The 18366-nt window shown below is 43.6% G+C and overlaps 2 protein-coding genes across 2 annotated transcripts in view; both read right to left on the bottom strand.

Moving 5' to 3' along the window:
- The window catches only part of SMAD5 (SMAD family member 5), a 36030-nt gene extending 33129 nt beyond the window's left edge, over nt 1-2901 (bottom strand). Inside the window, exon 1 of the mRNA XM_030504442.1 lies at nt 2673-2901. The gene's annotated coding sequence lies outside the window, so the exon portion shown is untranslated. The remainder of the gene's footprint in view (nt 1-2672) is intronic.
- A 7557-nt stretch (nt 2902-10458) lies between these two features.
- Nucleotides 10459-18366, bottom strand: part of TGFBI (transforming growth factor beta induced) — a 60402-nt gene continuing 52494 nt past the window's right edge. Inside the window, exon 17 of the mRNA XM_030504981.1 lies at nt 10459-10858. Coding sequence (XP_030360841.1) covers nt 10839-10858 — 20 coding nt within the window. The 3' untranslated portion in view covers nt 10459-10838. The remainder of the gene's footprint in view (nt 10859-18366) is intronic.

The following is an 18366-nucleotide window of genomic DNA, read 5'->3' as shown; positions in this document are numbered from 1 at the left end:
AACCAGACAAAGACCTCTGGGTAGCCTCCTGGGTGTATTCTTCAATGTTATCGTAGAATCAGAGAATGGTTTGGGTTGGAAGGGACCTTAAAGCTCATCCAGTTCCAACCCCTGCCACCGGCAGGGACACCTTCCACTAGAGCAGGTTGCTCCAAGCCCCTGTGTCCAACCTGGCCTTGAACACTGCCAGGGATGGGGCAGCCACAGCTTCTCTGGGCACCCTGTGCCAGCGCCTCAGCACCCTCACAGGGAAGAGCTTCTGCCTAAAATCTCATCTCAATCTCCCCTCTGGCAGGTTAAAGCCATTCCCCTTTTTCCTATCACAACATGCCCACTATTATCGCCTGCATAGACCCAGTTTTTCCTGGGGCTTCTCACTCCCCAGCCCGCGTGCTGCCTTCTGAGGATGGTCCCTTTGGGAAGTGCCTGGCGTTTGGGTGGGATGCATTTTCACTTGGGGACACTAAGGAGATCACTGCAGCCTCACACTCAACATAATCATCAGCTGACAGAGTCATGAGCTGGAATTCCATTTCTTGCAGCAATAGTTGGGACCAACATCCACAATAACTGTGCACTGAAAACTTGTATTTGTGGCTCCATGGCCAAAACCACAGGAAAACTATTTTTAGCTCAACGGAGCTCTAAATAGTGGAAGCACTGAAAATTTAGCTCACATCATGGGCCAAATTCTTCCCCTGGTTACACCCACTCTATGGAGAAGCTTGAATATAATAAACAGAAACACTCTGAAACAGAAATTTAAGGGAAAAAAGAAAAAGGAAACTTTTCCTTCAGAGTAAAATCAGCATTTTAAACATTAAATGAAGAAAGGTACGCATCCTCCAGCATGTCCTCTGGGAATAAATGAAAGGAAAAAGGAACAGTTTGAAATAGAAGCCATCTATTACAATAATTGTACCTACTACGATAAAGGTAATTCATCCAACAATATGTGTCTGAACAATCCCTATAGCTAAAAACCATTCATTATGCAGATACTTTTGGCTTAGACCAAGGAAAAGGACACAGAGTTTATCTGTATCTTAACAGAAGACACAGCAGATGAGTGTAGCCTATGAGTAACAAACCAGGTTTTAATAGCCAGACCCACGCTTAATTACTCACAGGCCAACTTTCTAACAGCAGCTTTATCACCTCAGGATTTCACAACACAAAGCAATTAGTGATGGCAATGCCAAGTGCTGGAGCTTTCTCATGTAGGAACTGACAGGACCTGACTTTCTCCTTCTGGCTGTGTTCCTGCCCAGGTCCCCAAGTTACAGACGCTGGGCCTTCTGTTTAAACCTGTATTTAAATTTCGTGGCACACTTAGGGACATGGCTTTTTTTTTTTCCACCCTCATGACCAAATAGTTGGGTTTAATAATTTCCTGTACAGTATCAGGATCTGCATATACAAGCATAATAATGTCTATTATAAAATTAAAGTGCTCTTGGGCATAGTGTAGTGCAGGCTTTGGACAGCATGTTGCAAGCTGTTTGCTTCTCTTTTCCACTGAAATTGTATTTTCCTTTCTTTGCTTTTTGTTAGGAGAAAGGGAACTGGATCATTGTCTAAAATTAAACCTTTTAGAGAAGACAGTAAGATGAGAAAATCACAAAATAAGTTGATTTTTTTTCTCAAAGTAATAATAAAAAAGTTATTTTTCATTCACTATGAGTTTTCTTCCACTCTAAGCACTGCCCTATGGCATGTGCTTTAAAAGGAAATACAGGAAGGGAAATCAAAAGGCAAACAACACATCTGCAGCTTTGGTTCCCTTTTTGCAAATCTGAAACAAATTGGGATCATTGTTATTGTCTAAAAACCTTCATATGTAAAGGAAGAAAACCCATCAACTTCATAAATGCCTCAGCTGCTTCCATGGGCCCCATGTAAGGCACTGTCACTAAAATAGTTCACAGCCCTAATTACAATTCACCACATCTTGGGAATGACATTTAGGATTCTCAAGGCGCTTTTAGATAATTTTTAGACTCCGTGTAGAAGTTCAGCTGTCACGAAGTCGGTTTTATTCTGTAACAGATTTTATCCTTTGGAATGTTATGTTTGGATTGAGCTGGAGATATGGAAAAATACATGCAATATAGTTCGCTTACCCGACTGAAATACAACTCCTAAAACAAAGCTGCAACTTTTTTGTCCTTGAATGTTCTTATTCGAGCCTGTGCTTGCCTATAGCTATTTAGATTTGGGGGGAGGTAAGAGAAACTGCTCTCCCTTACTGCACTATTCCGACTCCATTAGTGTAGCCAGGGAGAATTCCTGCTCGCTATCCAGTAATTAAATAAATATTTAACATTGCAGGATTTAATTGGAATCCCAAAAGTTAACAATAGCCTCTGCTATCGGTGTCGCTATCTGCGGGGTTCTGTTTCCACAGGCATATATTTAGATCTCAGCCACGTCGCCCACTTGCATTACAAATAGTACAACAACCCCCCACCTCCTTTAAAAAAAAAAGAGAAGAGAAGAAAACAAACAAGAAGCTGAGTAGAATCTGGAGACTTTTATAAGTGACGCCATCTCCGCGAATCTCCTTCCCCCTGCTGCAAAGCGTACTTCAAAGCTTAACAAACCAAGTGGCAGGCAGGCGCTCGTAAGAAGAAAACAAAGCAAGAAGCAGTAACAAATGAACAGGGCTTTACCTTCCAGCAACTTACTGCAGCTCCATTTTCTGAGCCTTTATTTTTTTCCCTAGCTCCCTTCCAAGTGATTCCTATTCCTCTCTTCCTCGCATGCTGGTGGCGGGGAGGAGCCGAGGGTCCCCAGCACCGGATCGGGTAACACACCCAGCAGCACACCCAGAGCCGGCTGCAGAGAATTCAAATTCCCACTTTAGAAACTTTCAGCAAAACTTGTGTGTCAGGTCTATTTTTGCTTCCTTCCTTCATCCTGTAATAACGCTCCTCGCTCCGGTGCGACGCAGCCATCTTTTGTGCCGTGCCTTTCCTACAATCTGTAGATCAAAAGCTCTTTCCCGGTGTAAATCCCAGCTTTGCCGGAGCTGCCTGATCCCTTTTAGTGAATAGTTTATCTAGTTTGCAAAATGGGAACTATTACAATCGCAGTGTATTGACTCTTTGCATTTAGTCTATGCTCACAGAAAGAATGCAATCTGAATGCATTTAATGCAATTAATACATGTTTAATACATATATCTATATACAGATATAAACATATGTATACACACATTTAAGGCATTTACATGGTATGTCTGTGTGCACATGCAGACACACAAACCTCAAAATGGGCCAGTTTAATTAGGATAATGGCATTTTTCATGTAAAAAATGCAATTATAAAGCATGAATGATCTTCATGTCAGGCCTTCTCCATTTGCATTTTACCACTCTCTGTGTTATATACAAAGATGGCAAAAATGGAGACTAACATTGTAAGTCTGCATGCTCATGCTCTGTGAGTTCAACACAATAAAAGCCGATTAGTCTTGTTGACAACAGAGCTCACAGAGGTTTCAAAGTCCAGGAACAGTCTGACAGCAGCACACCCTGGGAGAACAATGTAAAGCAGAAAATAAAGTTCATGCAATTAGATGCTTAAAGAATCAAAGCAGTTCTTACTAAAATAATGAGAATATTATGATTATGTCTAGTTATTAGCCATTGATCCTCTTGAAGATCATAGAGCCATAGAATGGTTTGGAATGGAAGGGACCTTAAAGCTTACCCAGTTCCAATCCCCTGCCACAGGCAGGGACACCTTCCACTAGACCAGATTGCTCCAAACCCTGTCCAGCCTGGCCTTGAACACTGCCAGGGATGGGGGTTGGTGACTAGGGTTGTGTCTAAATGATCAGCTCAACCCTTTCAAATCCTAGTTCCTGAGAAACCTTGTGTCTCCCTCACACTGCAAGCTGGAGTTTCCTTGCCAGAGCTCCAACTATCTGGCAAGATTTGAGCCAACAGTAGGAAGGAAGGTTCAGACACCCCCCGTAAAGCATACAGAGGGGAAGGATGAACATGGCTTCTCCAAGGAGAGTCAGACTCTGCAGATCACTACTGGATTTCTTTGAAGGATTCAGTCAGTGTGAGGAAAATAATATTCTTCTTGATGTATTCTACCTGGATTTCTAAAAGACTCTTGGCAATGTTTCCCACCTTTCTCAGGGAAGATCATCTGCCAGGGGAAAGGACGTAATGGTCTCCTGAGAAGGTATTGCTACTCAAAAGAAGTATCTGGTTACTTCCCACAGCAGAGGGAAGTGGAATTTCACAGGCAAGCGTCTTGCACATTGGTGCTGCTCAACGTATTGCTCAGTGAGCTGGAGAAGGCAGTAAGATGATCTGTGGATAAAAAAGTTGTCCAGGAAAGTGAAGATGAGGACTCAATGTGAAGAACGGAAGAAGGAGTTCACCATACTGAGTGGGAAACAAAAGACAGATGAAATTTGGTATAACTATAAAAGTAAAGTAGCACACGTGGGAGTGAAGTCACTTCCAAGATGATGTGCTTGAGCATTATTACTCAGGAACAATAATTTATAATAGTTTGATGCAGGTGTTGAATGTATTTTTGGTCACCAAGGAGTTCACTGAATGGCAGGAATAGCTACAAAAGGAATGGCAAACAAAGCAAAGCAGATCGCTCGGACGCTGTGAATTCCTGGTGCACCTGCATCTCAGGATCCATGCGAAGGGCTGGGTTTCCATCTGACAAACAAATCCTGCATCTGGCAGAGGTACAGACAAGGCCAAAAAAGAGTGATCTGAAGCATCAAATTGTCCTATGCAGGGAATGTCTAAATAGTCTCTTCCATCTGGAAAAGAAAGAGCTGAGAAGGGATATTGCAGACATCTGCAAAAAGCCCAAGTGGAACAGGGAAGGTGAAAGAAGATTTTGTCTTCCAGTTCTGGAGGAGGTGAAAGGAAGCTTAACTGTGGGCTTTTGAGAAGGAAAAAGGTGGTTCTCCACACAAAGCGCTATAAGGGATTCAAATCTCTGCCAGTGAACATTGTGGGACTAAAAGTTTTACGTAAGTTCACAAACCAAAACCAGTGACAGAGCAACTCATAAAAGAAAAACCCATTAAAGATCAGTAAATACAAAGACACTGACCTCTGGCTCCAGAAGTCCCTTGGCTGCCAATTGTTGGTGAGTACTCTGTGCCATTACTGTTTGCCTTGTACTTATGTTCTTCCTCTGGGGGTCCTCTGTTGCTGGCTGTTGAGCAGGACACTTGAGCTGGGCAGACTGTTGATCCCACCTAGGAGGGTCATACTTGTGTTCTTCACATGTGTTAGGAGAACCGCTTTTCACCTTGAAGCTCATCTCCCACTGCAGTCATATTTTATTGTCTAAAGTACCATTTTGGTCTGCATTTTTTCCAAATTGTGTGATACTGCAGTTCTTCTCCACCATCCTAAAAATGCCATTGCGTGTTTACAAATTACACATATAAATGCAACCGTTAATGGGAATATAACTCTTCTGGTCAAAAACAGTGAAACTGGTTTTTAGTGTACCACTTCGGCTTTCTCAATACATCCATAGAATCCCAGACTGGTTTGGGTTGGAAGGGACCTTAAAGCTCATCCAGTTCCAACCCCCTGCAATGGTCAGGGACACCTTCCACTAAAGCAGGCAACTTCAGAGCTGAAATTTTTAATTCAACCCCCAATTTTAAATTCCAAAGACTAACCTGATACAGAGGATCTTGGGTGTGAAAACATAGACCAGTTGTAGTTGCACTGCAGTTCCCACTATCCCCTAAATTTGTAGAACAGAGATACGTTTCCATTCTACATTACCAAGGATGTGTTTCTGAGAAAACCACAAAATTCAACTTGAAATAAGCTTTTTCCTGCCTTTCTTATACATAACTCATCACACCCAGATTTTAATATTTGCGTTCTTGTTTCAAATCTACTCTGCTAATTTACTATATAAGCAGCACCTTGGACTTCATTCTGTCCAACAAACTTCTTAGAAAAACCCTGATTTTGGTGCCAGTTTTCGTAGTAGGGTAGGTGGAACTGCTGATAGAAGGCTATAAACTTTGGGTTTAGGGAAATGCTGATTAGTGCTACGTTTAAGCATGAGAATAATTTCCTGGCTATTCAGTGAAGTATTTATGGCTATGCTTTAAGTATAGGCTTAAATTCAATTAACTTCATTTTAATCATGGGCTTAAGTGCTTTACTCTCTCAGGATAATAAGGCCATTGGCATTTCATTTAGCTGGCTGAGCTTGTTTTTAAGTAAATCTTGTACTCTCAAGCACAAACTGACAAACATGCAAATAAGAGTTACCTTTTTGCCTAAAGACAGAAAATGATAAACCGAGTGGTTTTCCAGTCCATGAGGGGAAACACCTAGGTATGGAATGGCTTTTCATTTCCCTGATACTATCATATTAATTGTCTGGTAGTGAAACGTTGCCTTGCAAGAAGGAATTGTGCCATCTTTGATCTCCTTCTGTACCTGAGCAAAGAGAGGCATAAACGTTGCTTTCCATTGAAATGAAGAACGTTTGTCTGCTTGTTTGCTAGACAAAAGCAAATGTCTTTGAGACATTGTGGGCCATAGCTTCACTTGATATACATTGGCATGTCTCTTTCATTCCAGGGGAATTACACTCATTTTACACCTCAGAGTACATCTCGGAGACTTTCCACGTCATGTATAAACTTGAATAGAGAGATTCTGTATCATGAGGTGAGATCATAATATCCAAGTGTTTCACAGACATAAAACTATGAGGTCTGGGAATGCTTGACAGTAGCTAGTAAATACAGTTTGGTCTACTCATAAGTGGGACCAATTGTTTAGAAGCAGAATAAACCAGGTGGTAGGCAGAGACAAAAAGCAGTTTTCTTTACCATAGCACTCCTCATTAACAGCTTTTCCCCATTGAAGCAGTAAAATGCTGAATTATGGTTTTGTTAAGTCTTAGGTGGCTCAAAAAAACCCTTTCAAACATCATTAACATTTGACCTGTCCACCAGAGAACCAGTTCACACCACTGGCTAGAATATTTCTGATGCAAATTGAGAACTGTCATAAAATAATGCCAATTTTACCACCATTCAATTTTAAAGGAAATAGCTTGTGTGATGTTGTCACAGCTACTTCAGTTAACATGAAATAAAAGATCTTCAAACCACTGGTTTATAGAACCAGATCAAAAGCAAACCCAGCAAAATTGGAATTTCTGATATAGGGAGAACTTCAGACAGGAAACTTGGTTCCTTCAAAACCAAGAGTTTTGAGAAGTTCTGGGTGATTCACAGCCACTTTGGAGAGTTGAGAAACTACTACCGGCTGCTCATTGCTCATTGGAAGGTGACTGTGGGTACAGCCAGGGCACTGTTGGTGCCAACACCTAAACTGCCCCATGCACCTCTGAGGATATCCTCATCAGAAAGCAGAGCCATTGCTCCCACCTTTCCGAGGGAGCTGGTCCAGCCCAGAGAGGTGGGAGGAGAGTGGACTTTCCTCCTGCAGGCCACTATTGGTGCAGGAAACTGAGAAGAATTATAATTAGTGAGACTATGAGAAGCTTGCAATGAGCACTCGGGGGTTTCTCTCAAATTACTACATGTTGGTCTTGCTGTTGGTGGCTCCAAAATTTAGGGACAACATAATTCTGAGTAGGATGGCTTTCTCAGGTCCTACCTTCACCTGACTGACAAATACCTTTTCCTGCCTTGAGGAAACACTGGTTTTGGTTTGCAGGTCCCTCTCTGGCTCTTCCCCTACCTGCCTTTTGTCCTTTCCACTTACTTTTGCAGGCTTTGCACTGAGAAGAGCAGAATGCCTCATATATCAGCTCTAAATACATTATTTAGCCCTTTCTTCTAAAAGGAAAACAAAGTCTGGGGGCAGAGTGATTTCCAGCTGTTCGAATTCCTGACATGGAAAACCCTGTGGTTAGTCAAAGATAATCCTGTTATTTCCACCAGTTTTACAACACTATAACCATCACTTCCCATTGGGTGGTTATGAAGCTACATCAATGGAAAGGGAGAACAAAGTTAAACCATCCCTGCTTCTGAGTACAGAAAGGCGTTTGGACCTCCATAAAAGTTCACTTCCTTGTTGTAAATGACAATAATTCAGGACAATTCTTGTGAGGTTTTTGCATTTAAACATCAAATAACATTCAAGGCTTCAGAAGTGCTTTCAATCTGCACTGCAAATCAGAGGGGAAAAAAAGGCACTAAGAGTTAATAGCTTCTTTGGAGCAAATTCTCATTTACAGCTTGTTCATCGTTAATATGTACCTGAACAGCCACCCTGAGTTCATAAAGTTCAGTGAATTCAGTAAAATTTAAATGACTTATTGTATATTAAGGCCAAGTCATATGGGGGTTTTATGCAAGCAAAAGCCTCACTGCTTTCTTCCTGAATAGGGCCTGATTAATGACAGCAGAATTCAGCTTTATGTTAATGCACCATTTAGTGCCCCACTTCTGCACGCTGCAGTGCTACATCTGTGCCTGTCCATGTTCTCAGTTAAATTAGAAGCAAAAGAGGAATAGATTAAAATGGTGCATTCCAAGTATTCCGCACACAGGCTTGCTCCTAAGCTCAATGGCCCTTTTTGTAACCAGAAGGCCCAGAAACAGCCTCCTTTCCAAACTGGAGGGCATTTTTAAATCTGGCTTTTAACATTCTTTATGGTAGCAGAGAGAAAAACCTCACAGTCTGTCCTGATGCTCTGCTTGCAGCTTGTCCTCCATTGCAAGGGACACAATGCACTTCCCTGGCTGATGCATGGCTGCACGAGAACCATCCATTTTTATCACTTTCAGTTATTGTTTGCTTCCCTCGCCACAAATATTTCCCACAGTGCCACTGTTTTCTCTTGGCCTCCTTACTCATCCAAGCTCATAGTTAGGGGCACACTGGGCATTTTGTTATGCCCTTGTTTTATGTGCTGGTAGGCATGAAAACACTCAGTAGGGATTCCATTATGTTTTAGCACTTGTGTTGAAGGGTGAAATAACTTCAGAGCCTGTCAGGGGAGTGATGCATCATGAATAGTTCCTTCTTTAGTCTACATATTTTTGTTTAAACATTCTTCACCATGTTTTGTAACAAGCTGCTTTCACTGTACTAGACTGTCTGGAGGAGGAGGATCTGTTTTAACTTTCAAATGACCATGAAAGATTGGAGAGAAGCAACAAACAAGGACATCTCTGTATTATCTAACTTTTTCAAGGAAGCGGAGGCTGGAGAGCCAGAAGTTAGCAGGCTTCAATGTTTTCTGCCCTTGGTTTTCAATATTTGCATTCTTTTCACCTGGGTATTGATTTCACCTTAAATTTTTACAACTTTGTCTCTTCTGTGATTTCTTTGAAGGCCAAGTGTGGCAGAATTTACATGGGCAGAGCGAAGAGCAGACCAGTGTCAAACCCCATTGGCACCCTGTTACTGATAATCTTCAGGTTCTTGTTAACAAATCCTATGTTTCCAAGACAGAGAATGTCAGATTTGCCATTTTTTACCATGATATTAGAACTCATTATCACATTCAGCTAGATAACTGCACCAAGCCTTTGGTTAACAGACATCACTGACAAGTTCAGTTTTGGGAAACACCCAAAATTCCTTTTACATCATCAAGTATGTGAAGGTCATTTAGCCTCAGCAAGCGGCCCTTGCTGGAAGGGACTGTGATACAAGTCAAGGATGGAGCATCAGCAAGGGAGAAGAGGAAAGGGCATTTTCCTCCCCTCAAAGCTCCTCTCAGTGCAGTTCAAGCCAGAAGTTACTGAGTATTCCTGACTCTTCCTGAGCTCTTTAAAACAAGTAATGTCAGTGATGAAGGGATTTTGTATACTCACAAGATGAAGTCAAGTCACAAAAAGTCTGCAAAGTCTTTTCAGTCTGATAATGTCCTTCTTACTTACCTGGGCTCATTTTTGGATTTGCTTTGGGAATCTCTGAGGGGTTGGCCAAAACCACCAAAGCTGATGGTACATCAAACCAGGATGGTGCATTAGCAGTAGTACAGCATTTATTATCTTGCTTTATTCACTAACATGTGCTCATCACTAACATTTCTTAAATAAGCCACAACACTATATGTCCACCTCTAAAAACAGCCTAGACACTACATTCTAGAACGTTAAGTTGAGAATCTAAGAGCAATTTCTTCACAATACTTGAATCGGGAGCATCTGTTGTCACTTTACCCTGAACCCCACTCATGGTGAGCACCACACGTGCTGCCTGGAGGCAGGCTGAGACTTAGGTCATGACTCAGAGTGTTGTTAATCTTCCTTCCTTAGGGTTTCCTTCCTCCCTGCCTCCAGGAAGTGGGTCCTGCACCAGCTTTCTGCCTGGAACAAAAGGTGGCCCCACCACAGCATCTCGGGCTCACCTCCTGCAAAGGAAAGGAGTTCACTGCACACACAACCCCATCAGTTCCTGCTGACAGACAGGGAAAAGGCAGAGCTGCCCCGCTGCTCACTTTGATGCTACTCCTGGTAGTATCAGGAGCATGAGTCCATGGTGCTCGTCTAGGGGTCTGTTTAGCAAATCCAAACCTGGTCAGGTTTGAGCACTCTGAGCAAAGTCCTTCATTTCACGTGACATCTGCAATATCAGGATGCCAGTAGCCAGCAGCTCTAAAAAGCAGGGTCATGAAATCCAGAGACTTTACGCTGTCTTGTGCCTTGCCAGAAGTCACAGGCTGTACTCCTTGCATGATGCACCTCCAGAAATCAGTGGTCTTATACTTGCCCCCAGGCTGAAACAAAAGGTCTGCTTCCCAGGCGATGTGCTGGATCAGCTCCTGTCTGGCCTGTACAATAGATTCCAAGTTATTTGCGTGCAATGACAAGGTTCACATCCTGTCTTCTGCCCCTAAAGTAAAAAGCAGAGGGGAAAAAAAAATATTTAAATTGGTCCATTACTTTTCTAAAAATATGAAAATAAAATCAGCAACTCTTTTACTAATGCATTTATTATGGGAATAACTGTGAAGTGCAGAGTAAAATTGCTGGCTGCATGCAGCTTGTGCTTAAAGGACAGAGATCAGACTTCATGCTCCCTCCTGTCTCACAGACATTTTATCAGCTGGAAGAAAATGAATAACATCCCAGCAGTGATTTGCATTCACAAGCTCAATGAAAGAGATGCAATGCAGAAAAAGCAATCACACGGGAATGTACAGAACATTAAAACCAGCAGCAAAAGACAGTGTAGAGTCAAAACACAGGTGCTTCATCATCATATTTTCACTCAAGTATCATATCCTCAGATAACCTGCACAAAATCCCTGGAAGAGGTGGTGGTGGGAGGACTCTGGAGGATGAAGGGAAGTCTGTAGATGACATGGAGCTGGAGCCAGAGGAGAAGAGGCAGCAAGAAGGTTCTGGCTTAAAGCTCTTCTCATGAGTAGTAAGCTGCCAGGTCACAGGCTGGGCGCCCTGGTGGGCAACCTGCTTTGATTTGCTCAGAACAGATAAGACTTGTGAGTTTCATGTGTGACGGTTATGGTGAATAGAGGATAAAGAAACTACCCCTTCTGGGTTTTCTTGGCTGTGAATTTTACAGCTAATAATTCAACACCATGTTGAAAAGCAGGCCTTTGCTGAAGATGGGAGAGGAGAGCGCAGGGCTGGACACCACCGTGCACAGCAGATCGAGCTGCTGTGAAGTGTGATGTTCTTCCTGCTGAAACTAAATCATGATAAAATAGATACCACAGGTCAAATAGTGTCTGCACACCCATGACTCTGGTTACAAGCTCCCTTCATCAGGGTGAGAAAGGTGCCTGAACAGCCAGAGCTGTCAAAGAGCACATGTCCATACACATTTTTAACCACCTCTGATCAGAAGAAGGAAGGAGGGGAACCATGTATGCTTGCAATTACAAACCAGGGGCCTGATCCAGAGTCTATTGAAGTCAACAGAAAGGTTTCCATTGACGTCAGCAGGTGCTGGGATGGGCCCCCAGAGCTTCGCTGCATGCTAACAACATCTTGACTGCTATTAGCTAGAGCTTCTCTGGGTGGATTTCAGGACCAGCTTCAATGCCCAGGTTCCTTCTACTTGCAGGATGGGTAGAAGGGCAGCCTACAAGCACAGGCTGCAGGTTTTAAGGCTGGTTTAAAACAAGGACCAAGCTTCAGCATATTGTGCAGCAGTCTTGGGCTGTGCTAAATTAATGCCATCTGCTACTGGCCTTCCTCCCCTCGCCTCCTCCCACCTCCTCCCTCAGGGGGCTTCTGACAGTGGAGAATAGCTGGAGTACAGTCACAAGCATCACGCCTCTTCCTGTCCCTAACACACCCTTTACACCCTTTGTTTCTCTCTAAGTGTCATGGGTGGAGTAGGATCCCAGTACGCTGGCTCCAAACCAGCTGGCAGCATCTGGCCAGGCTCAGCCCCATTTCTCCAGGACTTGGAGGACCTGAAGCAAGGCTCTGCAATCTCCAGGGGTTAATGATGGTATTTTTCACCCAGGAGAGGAGTTATTTCCAATGATGTCACCTCCCTCCTAGTTGAAAGCTTATGAACTATCCAGAATCAGGGGAGAATTGCAAATACCATGTGAAATCTCTGCTCGCCCTGGGTTGAAACCTCTGCCAACAGCCCTTGCAGAGGGGGAGGCTCCCACTGCTAGGCTGAAAGTTCAAAAGGTAGGAGCCATTTCTCACCATCAGTGTTTGTGAATGGCAATTGAAAGTAAAGATCCTAATTACATTTGGCATTTCTAATAGCCAGGCTCCCGCTAAACAAATGACATCATTTGTGGCACTGGCAGTATAAGAGCCCACTGTAAGGGACTGTAAACAAGAGTCTGTCCAGCCTCATTCTTCCCTAACAAAAGGAAAGGGAAAGGGGAGGGATCCTGCTAAATGACCACGATGTTCACATTTTCTTCAATATTAGACATGTCCTGATACCTCTGCAAAATAGTTTTGAAACAGGGGATAAAACACACTCAGAAACTGGGACTTTTGGGAACCATTAGGAAATCACTGGACACAACTGCTCAGGCTGGGGCAGGGTCTTTCTGGGCAGGAATTTTATGGGTGTTAAAGATCTGTGAGGCTGGATTGAACCTCCTCCTCATTACTGAATGCTGTGTTTGACATTTATAGGGGATGCATCTTCCAAACCAGGACTTATATTCACAATTCCTCTTGGAAAATGGTTGCACATCATACCACATTCGTGTGCTCCTTGTGCTTCACCTGTGGATGTCACAGCTCCCACATCAGTTGAAGGGGAAGAGATGGTTGTATTTAAGTCTGGAAGGACCCCCTTCTAGAGAAGAGCAAAGCAGCTCTTCCCCAGCAGGGTGTCCACATGGGTTTGGTGTAGGAACATCTCAGCCTGGTGTGGGGGAAACACCAGGATGCAAGAGCTGTGCATCAAATCAGGATCAAGGGAACAGACAAGAATACCTTCCGTTTCTCCTCAAAAAAACCCCACACACAACCCCCTACCCCCCCCCCCCAAAAAAAAAACCCCAAAAAAACACCACTGAAAAAAAGGAAAAAAGAAAAGGGAAAGGAAATGGGAGGAAAGGGAAAGGGAAGGGGAGAAGGAAACGGGAAAGGGAAGGGGAGAAGGAAAAGGGAAAGGGAGAAGGGAAAGGGAATGGGAGAAGGAAAAGAGAAAGGGAAGGGGAGAAGGAAAAGGGAAGGGGAGAAGCGAAAGGGAATGGGAGAAGGAAAAGAGAAAGGGAAGGGGAGAAGGAAAAGGGAAAGGGAAGGGGAGAAGGGAAAGAGAAAGGGAAGGGGAGAAAAGGGAAAGGGAAAGGGAAGGGAAGAAAAGGGAAAGGAAAGGGGAGAAGGAAAAGGGAAAGGGAGAAGGAAAAGGGAAAGGGAAGGGAAGAAAAGGGAAAGGAAAGGGGAGAAGGAAAAGGGAAGGGGAGAAAAAAAATAAAAAGAAAAAAAGAACAAATAAGAAGGGAAAAAAAAAACCAAAACAAAACACAAACCACAAGAGAAAAAAAAAAAGGAAAAAAAAAGAAACAAAAAGAAATCAAAAACCACACACACACACACAAAAAAAGAGAAATAAAGAAACCAAAGCAAACAACCCCGAACCCTCTCAGGCTGCCGTATCTCAGTCTCAGGGTGTGTTTTCCAGTTTGCCCCAGCACAGCAGCCTGTCCCGGGCTGTGCTGCGAATGAGCACAGCGCCAGCTCCGAACAACCCGAGCTGCCAAGACGGGGGGAATCCTCTGAGCTCCCCTTACCTCCTAACGATCCCGCCCGACCCTGCTTAGTTTGTGACATTTGAGGGCATCGCAGCGTGAAGCGCTCTGAACACAGGCCATTAATTGTAACAGGATGCGGTTAGAGGCTTTTTGATAGCTACATGCCCGTAACTGTAACCTGCATTCAGCTATTTTCAGCCCTTCATGCAGAGAGAAGGAACATTTGCATTCACATTGCCCTTAGTGCATAGATGTGCCGGATGATAAATTAAAAGCACAGTGTAAGGGCAATACCCATCTGCTCCATGTCAAATATAGATTATTTCTTTCCTCGCTGGGTTCTGTAGATGGATGCCCTTTGCCAGATCTCTTTTTAGGCAATTGCATTCACCACCAAAAAACAACTGCTCATTTGGCCTGTGAGTCAAACTATGATCTTAATACTTTCCCACTGCTCAGTTTTTGAAACCTCCTTCCTAGCTCTGCTTCTGATAGCTTCCCTACCCTAAGGAAAAACCTTCTCCTTGGTCTTTTATTCCTTTGCAAGAGTAAATTGTGGGATACATTCTTGATCCAAGCATATGGAAATATCCCCTCGCCTGCAAAGTGACATGGGTTCATAATGTTCCTTTCTCTTATTAATTTAGTTGCAAGACGCTCTCTGAATCACTCGCAGCATCATCATGCGAACCCTTTCATGGTAGTTAGGCTTGATTCAGCGGAGCACTCGCCTTGCCGAGTGTGAAAGAGGCCATTTATGCTTAATAATGATAATAACCAGCAGTCGGAGACTGGGAAAAGAGAGGAAAATAAAACCCTGCAGAACTTTACAGGAAAGGACATTTCGTGTTGCCAGAAGGGTGAGAAGGTCAGACATCTGGTGCTTAGTCTCGCCCTGGATTACAGGCAGGAATGTACGGCCATGGAGGTGGGGCTCGGCCGGCCGTCGGGCAAAGGCTCTTGTGGCCAGGGGGATTTGGGGTACCCCACTGTTCCCCCCTGTTTGTATGAGACCTCTTGTGTTCAGGGGTGCAGAGCAAAGTAAGCTCATTCTGCACAGACACACTCTCAGGGAATGAACAACAAGGATTGTAGTGATAGGACAAGGGGTGATGGGTTCAAACTGAAACAGGGGAAGTTCAGGTTAGATATAAGAAAGAAGTTCTTTACTGTGAGGGTGGTGAGGCCCTGGCACAGGTTGCCAAAAGAAGTGGTAAATGTTCCATCCCTGGCAGTGTTCAAGGCCAGGTTGGTCAGAGCCTTGGGCAACACTGGAGCTAGATGATCTTAAGGTCCTTTCCAAGTATTCTATGATTCTATAAGGAGGAGAAAAGCGTGCCTTGAAAAATATTTGGAGATTAAGCTGGTAAAAGACTACCAAGGAAATATTTAGGAAGTCCCTCAGGGATCCTATTGCATTCATCCTCATTAATCACGAAAAAACCCAACAAACAGATATCACAGAGACCTGCATGCCCTCACTTGGTGGTCACAAACTTTCTGGGCTTAGACTGTCAGATATTCATAGAATGGTTTCGGTTGGAAGGGACCTTAAAGCTCACCCAATTCCAACCCCTGCCAGGGGCAGGGACACCTTCCACTAGAGCAGGTTGCTCCAAGCCCCTGTGTCCAACCTGGCCTTGAACACTGCCAGGGATGGGGCAGCACAGCTCTTCTGGGGTAGACAGAGCAGCTCTATGAAGAGCTTCTTCCTAATATCTAATCTAAATGTCACTTTAAAGCCATTCCCCCATGTCCTATCACTACATGTCTTGTAAATATTAACAACAAAGTGTGTGTTTCAAGAAGCCAGCTGCAAACCACCTTACCACTTCTAGATCCTTCCATAAGGGGCCACCAACATTGCTGCTTTATTCCACTCTAGTAAGGCAAAAACATTGCAAGTGTGCTGAAACCGAGTATCAAGACCACGCAGTGTACTCCTGTGAGAGCAGGGAATGGAGAGCTCATCCAGTCAGCTCTCACTTGGCCACAAGTCATTGAAATACATAGAGTAAGAGGATCTACATTTTCCTAAAGCCTAGAATAATGCTTAAGTTTAACCTTCAAGAGCTCAGCAACCCACAGATAAAGGACTATTTTATTATCAAACCCTGTAAGATCTTACAATGTTTTTCCTTTGGTGCTGCAATTTCAACACCCCCAGCATTTATTGTAAGTTATCTCAGACATTCTCTGTGTTCAGTTTACATTCATCTCCATCTATTTTTAACAAAAAAATAAGCTCAAATGCACACTGGAGCAGTGCAGAATTTCTCTGGAGTATCATAAGACTGCTTGATCACATCTTTTCCTGGCACTTAGTCCATTGGTTTATGAATTATTTTGTTACACTGAGTACATAGTTGATAGTTTAATGGCTAGAAGTGATTGTTCTCGAAATATGGATGGAGTTGTCATGGTAATACATTGCTAGGAGGATTAAGGCATGCTTAAATTAAGGCATGCATTGAATTCTCAGTTGTTTTAGCTACTCTTTCCTTGCCATGTTTGGAGAACATCCTATCTAGTGCAGTCCTCCAAGACATCTTACTGGATTCCCCATCAAGCAGTGACTAACCCAATGCTTTGAGTAACCCATCATTTGCCATCCTTGGGCTCCAGCCAGTCCCGTGCAGCCTGCGTTGGCCGGCGGGGCAGCGATTGGCCTCCAGCACTGCCTGTTTTGCAATACCAGGAATTCCTTCCAGCCCCTTTGAACTAAATCCTGAACAGATTCACACTCCGACGGAGCATTTGGCTCCAAGATACACAGGAAGGTTTTCAAAAGCACAAAAGAGTTCAGGCAACAGTGAGAGCTGGTTTCTGCAGTTTGAGTTTTAAGGGGTTTAAAGGCATCAATAGCAAGATATGAGGCCTGGAGAGATTTTCTGGAACACGTATTGGAAGTGTCACCCTGGGGTTGCCTCCCTCATGCCCCACACAGCAATTTGTTCAAAGTCACTGTACCAATTCCTATCAGAAACTCTGATAAAGAACATTTGAGTTGAGCATCTCAATACTCCTGACAGACTGATAACATTTCTGGCTTCTGCTGAAAGACATCAGCCAACACCAGTTAAATCTCTGGTCATTTGTGACCTGTCACTGGGGCTTTTTACACACTGACAGACGGAGATCACATGCACGGGTAGGAAGGGAGAAGCATCATTTCCCCACAAGCATCTCCCTATAACCAGCCCACATCAATGTTCTTGGGTAGATGTAGTCTTTGCCTCCCCATCTATGCACAGTGAAGAATACATAACTAAAACCTTATCTTTGAGCACATTTGTATGGGAAAGGAGCATTACTGGCAGTACCATGCAGGGTCTCAAATCCATGCTGGTATTTGGAACGTAAGCAAAGAGAAACCTTCAGATATTGAAACTCAAGTTAAAAAAAAAATCAAAACAAACCTCAACAACAAAAGGCCAGCCTATGACCATGTGGAAATGCAATTTTCAGACTTGCTTAAATGAAACAGAAGCCCTGTATTTATTTCTGGACATCCTATTGCTATGGACAAAGTAAATCCACAGCGATAAGAGTTAGCAAAGAAAACAGATTATTGTCAAGTCCACTGACACGGAGTAATAACAACTCATTGCGACTGCAGTCAACACCTTACTTGTAAATCCAGCACATAAATATCCTCTGCCCTGTACGTGATCTGCAGCTTGCAGCAAAGATGACCCCAAGCACATCCCAAGCACATGGGAAAAGGATCAAAACAAAAAGCACGTGATGGTTCTTAACAGAAGCTACATTATCCATGGAAGGGACAAACACACATGGCCTTCAGATCCGTGTAAAACAATACCAGGGCTGCAGCAGGGCTGAAACTGGGAAAAGCAGATGCTGCCCAAAGCAGAATCTGCTTGAGAAGTTTAACATGCACAACACACATCAGGAAATCAGAGCGCTTTCGTGTGAACGGAGAAGAGCTCATTGCAAGCTTATTGCCAGCTAGAATCGATGAACCAAATGCCAGAGACACTCAAGAAGCAGAATTCAGACGAGGATCCATAAGTTCACTCAGCCTGATTGAGTCTGCCCTTGTATTCAGCTTCTCGTGGAGACAGGAGCCAGCTACAGAAACGAGGCCTGGCTTAAGGTCAAGAGCTACTGAAAAACATAGGAACAGTTCTGCAGCTTTTCCTCTTAAGAGGCGTTATTATCCACAGCAAGAAGC

This window comes from Strigops habroptila, chromosome 12 (assembly GCF_004027225.2).
Source record: "Strigops habroptila isolate Jane chromosome 12, bStrHab1.2.pri, whole genome shotgun sequence".
Classification (NCBI taxonomy): Eukaryota; Metazoa; Chordata; class Aves; order Psittaciformes; family Psittacidae; genus Strigops; species Strigops habroptila.
Note: the sequence above shows the minus strand (reverse complement) of the source record. Positions and strands in the feature narration are given on the sequence as shown.